We start from the raw sequence: 7432 nt of genomic DNA on the forward strand, positions 1-7432 counted from the left end.
TATACAATTTTCATAATTTTACGAAAATAATTCATAATTTTTTTGTATTAATTAATAAGGTTTTATACTCCTTTTGTTTTGTTCATTGATTATATTAATGATAACTGAGTATTTCCTTTCATTATACAGCACATCAAATATTGAGTCTCACGGGTATAAGCTTTCAACGTAAAAGTATCATTGTAAGTGTAATTGCTATTAACAGTGATTTACATTTTGTTAGTATCTATTTTCTTTGCAGGGATTTGTAGAATTGACAATTGTCCCACTTAAGGACACGTTACGATGTGTGAAGTTAAACGCAAAACAATGCAGGATTTATAGAATATGTTTAAATGATACTTACGAAGCACCATTTCAGTACTTCGATCCCTTTTTAGATATCTGTCAAGGTGATGGGAAACAGTGAGTATTTAAATCCTGTGTATGATACATAATTTTCTTAAATCAATAAATCTTCATTGTATGGTTCATAAAAATGATTGAGAGCATTCATATGTTACAATGTTAAAGCATATATTCATTTTTCAAGGCGATCATTGGAATTCTTTTCAACTATGCATTTGGCAGCTGCACAGCGAGTTGACCCAGACAATAATGCAGGAGAATTAGTTGTACAAATACCACCAGATGCTGCACATTTAGTCGGCGAAGGAAGAAATTTAAGAATAAGCATTGAGTTCTCTTTAGAACAGCCTCAAGGTGGAGTACACTTCGTTGTACCAAATTGTGAAGGGACGTTAGCAGAGGTATTGTGCAGTGTACTTGTCACTTAAGACAAATATTAATTTTAATTACAATCTTTTACCTTTGTTTCAATACTTTTTAGAGAGGTGCACATATGTATACATATAGTTATGAAAATTCTTCGAGATTATGGTTCCCATGTGTAGATAGTTTTGCGGAACCATGCACCTGGAAATTAGAATTTACTGTTGACGATTCGATGACAGCTATATCTTGCGGCGATCTTGTAGAAGTTGTATATACTCCGGATATGCGTAGAAAAACTTTTCATTATGTTCTGAACACGCCGGCGTGTGCACCGAACATTGCACTTGCAGTAGGGTAAATTATTTAAAATTCATTTACAGATCAACTTTGTGTTCGTCAACAGCATAAAAATGATTGTTACATTCTTTTAGACCATTTGAAATATTTGTCGACCCGTACATGCACGAGGTAACACACTTTTGTTTGCCACAGTTGTTACCATCGTTGAAAGTTTCTGCTAAATACATGCATGAAGCATTTGAATTCTACGAGGAAACATTGTCAAACAGATATCCGTACTCGTGTTACAAGCAAGTATTTGTAGACGAGTTGGACGAAGACATAAATGCTTATGCAACTATGAGTATTTTAAAGTATGAAATTATATTGTAATCTTCATGTTAAATATGTTTGTACATCTAAAAATTATTCGTTTGTAGTACGAACTTGTTACATTCAACTGCGATCATTGATCAAGTTTATACTACAAAAAAAGCTATGGCTCAAGCTGTTGCAGAACAATTTTTCGGTTGTTTTATATCGATGCAAAATTGGTCCGATACTTGGTTACCTAAAGGTGTTTCGACATATCTAACTGGACTATATGCAAAGAAATGTTTTGGAAATAATGAATACAGAGAGTGGATACAGTCGGTGATTAATGATTCTCTTCTATCGGTTAATCATGTTATATGTGAAACATTTAACAATAGCGATATTTTCAGGAATTGCAAGCAGTTGTAAAATATGAAGAACAATTTGGTGGGATAATACTAGATCCTTCCCAACCACCAGCTCCGTTACCTATTGCGGCGAACACACCAGCTCCTACACCTAGAGCTCCAGATCCCGGATTCTACTTTCCAATAAGAAATTTACACACGATGTCACCAAAATATATCGAAGTACTTCGGAAGAAGGCCCATTTAGTTATTAGAATGTTAGAACATCGAATTGGACAAGAATTACTTCTGCAGGTACACATTGAAGCATACCTTTTATGTTAGAATAATTGTTTTTTATTGTCGTTTTTTTACCTCAGGTGTTTAATAAACAATTGTCTCTTGCTGCTAATGCTGCACAGCAAAAAGTTGAGTCTGGACTTTGGTCTCATATGTTAATCAGTACAAATGTGTTTACGAAAGCTATTTTCACTGTAACTGGTAAAGATATGGCAGTGTTTATAGACCAATGGGTTCGAACTGGTGGACATGCAAAATTTAGCTTACATTTTGTATTTAACAGAAAGAGGTAGTTACTTTCAAAGTAGTTTTTTATATCATACCTTAAATCGAAAATATATCCTACAGGAACACTGTAGAATTAGAAATTCGACAAGATACTACTAATCAAAGAGGAATTAGGAAATATGTTGGTCCGCTACTAGTTAATATTCAAGAATTAGATGGTACCTTCAAGCACACGTTACAAATAGAAGGTACTTCGGCGAAAACCGACATTACCTGTCACAGTAAAAGTCGGAGAAATAAAAAGAAAAAGATTCCGTTATGCACTGGGGAAGAAGTAGATATGGACCTTTCTGCTATGGAGTAAGTACTATTATAGTATATATAATTATCATATAACATTATCAAAGTTATTTTCTTCGTACGTAGCGATTCTCCCGTATTATGGATAAGATTAGATCCTGAAATGACGTTACTGCGTGCGGTTCAAATTGATCAACCGGATTATCAGTGGCAATATCAGTTAAGACACGAAAGAGACGTTACCGCGCAATTGGAAGCTATCGAAGCTTTACAGAATCATGCGACTCCGGCTACTCGATTAGCATTAACTGATACTATAGAAAATGAACATTGTTATTATAAAGTCAGATTACGAGCCGCGCATTGTTTGACCAAGGTTACATAAATTTTACTTATTTATTTATGTATGTATATGTGATCTATTTAAAATCTATATAATTATGTAGGTAGCTAATGCAATGGTTGCGACATGGGCAGGTCCGCCAGCAATGTTAGCCATATTTCGAAAATTATTTGGATCGGCTTCGTGTAGACGCATAATTAAGCAGAATAATTTCTCCAACTTCCAACACTATTTTCTACAAAAGGTTTCAGGAATTCTGCTTCAAATAAGCAAATGCTTATTTTCACTCACATTTTTACAGATAACTTTCTTCTAATTTTAGACTATACCCGTAGCGATGGCAGGTTTACGCAACGCTCACGGTATATGTCCCCCAGAAGTGTTGAATTTCTTGATGGATTTGTTTAAGTATAACGACAATAGTAAAAACAGATATTCGGATAATTATTACAGAGCAGCATTGATCGAAGCACTCGGTGCTACTGTCACTCCTGTAATTAGTGTACAACAAGGGTACGTTACATAGGATAATTATAAGAAATATATGTGCGTGTTTTTACTTTTTTATACGTTAAAATCGTTTTCCAGGACAGCTATTACTGCTGAATCATTGTCAGTTGATACTAAGGCTATATTAGAGGAAGTCACAAGGAATTTAAACTTGGAAAAGCTGTTACCATGTTACAAGTATACAGTTAGTGTAGCTTGTCTTAAGGTCATACGAATTTTGCAAAAGTTTGGTCATCTTCCGAGTAATCCTCACCTTTTCAGAGCATATGCTGCATACGGGCAATTTATAGGTGTACATCTAATACATTATCTACCATGTATATCAATAATATCGATATTCATGTTGTCAATTGTGCTTTGTTTAGATGTTAGAATTGCAGCCCTGGAAGCGTTAGTGGATTTCACAAGAGTGGATGGTAAATGGGAGGATTTAGAATTTTTGTTAGACATGATAGAAATGGATCCTCATCCGGGAGTGCGACATAGATTAGTAAGATTGATGGTTGAAAATCCACCGTTTGAAAGAGCGCACAAACATCGTTTAGATCGTCTCGAACTTGTCGATCGTATATGGAATTCAATCAAGTGCGTTTAATATGATTATCACTTCATTCTATTTTCTTTATAAAAATGTCTTACTCAAACTCTTATCACAGCGGTATGCTCTCACACGATCCTAAAATCCGATGTGATTTAGTTGATTTATATTACACACTGTATGGTTCAAAACGACCAGTTTGTCTTCCAATTCCTGAGCTTGCTGTCATTGCTCCTAAGCCGAAAAAAGCAGGACCACCGAGTCCAGAACCAGATGTGAGTTACAGCGAGACTGTTCCATTTGAAACAGTTGAAATATGAACTGTATTTCTTTTAGATGAAACCAAATGTGTCGCATATAAAGTATGAGCCGTCTGTTGTGGAAATTGAAAACACAAATGGGGTAGTCAAAAGAAAAAGTTCACCTCTTAGGGATACTCCAGGTCCATCTAATTTAGTTGAATATGGTCCAGAAGTGAAACGACAGAAAATGGTAGTTAATGCATATTGATAAACAAAATTAATCTATCATTTAAAATTGCAATTATCAAATAGTAACCATTATGTCATTTACATTGAAAAGGATGATCGAACAGCAGTTGCAACAGGAGATGGAAAAGTAAAATCAGAATATTATAGTGATAATTCTGCATCATTGCCTGGCATTATGGGAACATCGGGCCCAGTGGGTTTTGAACCAGGAATGTTTAAAAAAGAAGGAGAGGAGCACAAACAGAAAAGCGATTCTGCTAATAAAGTATATCACGCATATTAGATATTTAATTCAACTTCATAGATATGTATGCTTATTAAATTACTCTATTTTGCAGAATAAGAAGAAGAAGAAAGATAAGAAAAAGCATAAACACAAACACAAACATAAACATGATCATAAGCATGGTAAGGATAAAGATAAGAAGGATAAAGACAAAGTCAAAGATAAAGAAAAGGATAAGGAGAAAGACAAGAGTAAAGAATCTTCAAATTTAAAGATCAAGGAAGAAACTCTAAGCTCCGCAAGTTCTAGTCTCAGTCCAGATGCGACTAATGAGACAGATGTTACTAATGAATTTATTTTCTCGTAGTAAAATATAAAACCATTTGTAATATACTGCTGAGATCACAGTTTTATTTATATCTCTCATATATCTTAGGGCACATGATGTATCACGAAGTGAAACGTTTTTCATCGTCTATTGTAAATATACATTTTTAAACATAGTACAGAAAACACATATTTTCATTAATTTTGTTACAAATAAAGTTATTAAAATCAAGACTGCTCTCATTTTATACGTCTCTATTATACAGATTAAAATGTAACAAAATACCTCTTGCATTTATAAGTGCGTTAAAAACTCATTATCATGAGTTTTTAACGTTCACCCGATACTAGAGACGCGCTCATATTTAAATACTTCCTACGCATTAACTAGGATGGCGTCTGTGGTGTTGCGGCAATTTCGAAGGGAATAGTGAGTTTTGAAAATTTTGACAACGACCTCGAGAATGGCAGATAATCAACAAAGTAGATTTGAAAAGTCTCTTGGTTTGTTAACAACTCGGTTTGTTACGTTATTGCAAAAGGCGAAGGATGGCGTTCTCGATTTAAAAGTAGTAAGTCCTTTTACAAATGTTCGGATATAAAAAGTTAACCTGCTTGCTAGGTTAAGTTATCGCGGGTGTACACGCCATTACCAGCTTGCGGGAATTTTGAAATAAGTTTCGCTAATATCAATATTTCGAATTCTTTCACTATCGTTTACAGAAAAATGTTAGTTCCGTTTCGAAAATATTTTAGTCCAATATTACATGATCCAATATGCTTCACGTTTCCATGTCTCAACGTGTCATCCTACATAACCTAAAAAAGTATAACGATAACTCTTCAGTATGTCTGATAACGTACGATAATGAATTAATATTATAGGCAGCTGATATCTTAGAAGTTCGACAAAAAAGGCGAATTTATGATATAACTAATGTCCTTGAAGGTATTGGACTGATTGAAAAGAAAAGCAAAAATAGTATCCAATGGAAGTATGTTATTTCTATGTTTATCCTTTATAAAATACCTTCTATACTGTTTATATCTTTTCCTGAAATATATAATATTATTCATCGATTAACAGAGGAGCAGGGCCAGGTTGTAACACTCAAGAAGTCGGTGAAAAATTAACTGACTTGAAAGATGAAATAGGACAATTAGAGGACCACGAAGACCTTTTAGATATGCATACCCAGTGGATTAAACAAAGTATAAAGAACATACAAAATGATTTAATTAATAAAAAATATGCATACATCACTTATGAGGATGTTAAAGAAAATTTTCCTGATGGATTTGTATTAGGAATTCAAGCTCCTCCTGATACAGAATTAAGCGTACCAAATGTGACACCGGTATTATTCATTTCTCTTTCAGACCCATACGTTTGTGTAACTTCAACATTTTATCATTTGATTTTATCAATAGAATTCGGAGGAGGATGTCAAGGAAATGAATTATGAAATGTTTTTGAAAAGTAGTTCAGGAGAAATCAAAGTATACATGATTCAGCCAGAACTAGCTAAAACATACGATAGTAAAATATTAGAGTTAAGATTACAAGAAGAGGCAAAGGGTATAAAGAGAGTTAAAGAAGAAGAAGAGAAAAAAGAGGAAATTAATGTCAAGCCAAAGAGGAGAGTTGGAAGGTAATGAAAATAATTTTGTAAACGTGAAACTGTTTGCTCTATTCGCATTAAAAATAGTACGACAATATTTTTAATCTGCAAAGAGCATATATTAAAATGATCTACTTGGGGTTGAATAGATATTAAGAGAAAAATCTATTCTATTGGTGTAGATTGTACAGTACATCAATTTATTAATTTGAGTATGTAATACCCTAAAAAGTAAACTTCGTTATATTTATTATTTAAGTAGAAACGTAATTTTAATATTTAGACCTCCAAAAGGAGCTAATAAGCCTGAGCGTATTATATCAGACGAAGATGAAGAAGAGGATGCAGATTTAATAGAAGCAAAAATAGTACTTCGAGATGTTAGCACATCAGGTAAATGTTATTAATTTCTAAAATTATAGTTAAGATTAAATAATCTGAAATATGATATATGATTTTCAATTGCATATTATTATTTCAGATATTGATCAAAAAGATGTAGAGTTACTTGACGAAATGTGTTCCGACAGTAAGTGAAAAAGTTATAATAGTACTAAAGAATAATAAATAGTAATAAACATTCATATAATTTCATTAACTTTTCAGTTTATGGACCATTAGTAAGATTAAGTCCACCTCCAAATGAGAAAGATTATCACTTTAATCTTAGCGAAAATGAAGGTGTTTGCGACTTGTTCGATATTACAGCAAAGTGAATAGGACATTGTATAGTTCAAATTTTAAGTGGTTCATGATTCAGATTGTGCCAATAATATTTAAGATTCCAGGAGTTTGTTGACAATTTCTGAAGGCTGTTCTGTGTATATAATTTTAAAGAATGGATATGGATAATGGTCACTGAATATATGCAGTATTTTTTTATTAGTAAAAA

At 33.1% G+C, this 7432-nt stretch overlaps 2 protein-coding genes across 3 annotated transcripts in view; both read left to right on the plus strand.

The window, feature by feature from the left end:
* The window catches only part of Taf2 (TATA-box binding protein associated factor 2), a 5679-nt gene extending 585 nt beyond the window's left edge, over positions 1-5094 (plus strand). The window contains exons 2-19 of the mRNA XM_026814085.1: positions 130-182; positions 242-405; positions 533-749; positions 830-1068; positions 1146-1367; positions 1434-1647; positions 1719-1970; positions 2036-2244; positions 2304-2543; positions 2610-2859; positions 2930-3070; positions 3149-3339; positions 3415-3626; positions 3702-3921; positions 3993-4149; positions 4211-4366; positions 4457-4630; positions 4704-5094. Coding sequence (XP_026669886.1) covers positions 130-182; positions 242-405; positions 533-749; positions 830-1068; positions 1146-1367; positions 1434-1647; positions 1719-1970; positions 2036-2244; positions 2304-2543; positions 2610-2859; positions 2930-3070; positions 3149-3339; positions 3415-3626; positions 3702-3921; positions 3993-4149; positions 4211-4366; positions 4457-4630; positions 4704-4958 — 3566 coding nt within the window. The 3' untranslated portion in view covers positions 4959-5094. The remainder of the gene's footprint in view (positions 1-129; positions 183-241; positions 406-532; positions 750-829; positions 1069-1145; positions 1368-1433; positions 1648-1718; positions 1971-2035; positions 2245-2303; positions 2544-2609; positions 2860-2929; positions 3071-3148; positions 3340-3414; positions 3627-3701; positions 3922-3992; positions 4150-4210; positions 4367-4456; positions 4631-4703) is intronic.
* Positions 5095-5164: 70 nt separating this feature from the next.
* On the plus strand, positions 5165-7403 carry LOC108625670 (transcription factor E2F4). Of its 2 annotated transcripts, XM_026814112.1 has the most exons (8): positions 5165-5490; positions 5804-5913; positions 6006-6130; positions 6227-6276; positions 6350-6570; positions 6824-6933; positions 7022-7069; positions 7147-7403. In XM_026814112.1, exons 1-8 carry the CDS (start codon positions 5383-5385, stop codon positions 7254-7256), a joined length of 882 nt encoding a protein of 293 aa, XP_026669913.1. In that variant the 5' UTR covers positions 5165-5382; the 3' UTR covers positions 7257-7403. The 2 variants fall into 2 exon arrangements, with proteins under 2 accessions (XP_026669913.1, XP_017881345.1); XM_018025856.2 differs by having other exon boundaries at positions 6006-6276.
* The last annotated feature ends 29 nt before the right edge of the window (positions 7404-7432 follow it).

The sequence above is a fragment of the Ceratina calcarata genome, unplaced genomic scaffold, assembly GCF_001652005.2.
Source record: "Ceratina calcarata isolate Rehan_Ccalc_2016 unplaced genomic scaffold, ASM165200v1 scaffold368.2, whole genome shotgun sequence".
Lineage (NCBI taxonomy): Eukaryota > Metazoa > Arthropoda > Insecta > Hymenoptera > Apidae > Ceratina > Ceratina calcarata.

What these genes read in the sequence shown, in the direction of transcription:
- LOC108625670 (XM_018025856.2), top strand. Translation starts at nt 5,383, where the DNA reads ATGGCAGATAATCAACAAAGTAGATTTGAAAAGTCTCTTGGTTTGTTA. An exon ending in GCGTTCTCGATTTAAAAGTA is followed by an intron (nt 5,491 to 5,803) that starts GTAAGTCCTTTT and finishes TTAATATTATAG; the next exon opens with GCAGCTGATATCTTAGAAGT. An exon ending in TGACGAAATGTGTTCCGACA is followed by an intron (nt 7,070 to 7,146) that starts GTAAGTGAAAAA and finishes TTAACTTTTCAG; the next exon opens with TTTATGGACCATTAGTAAGA.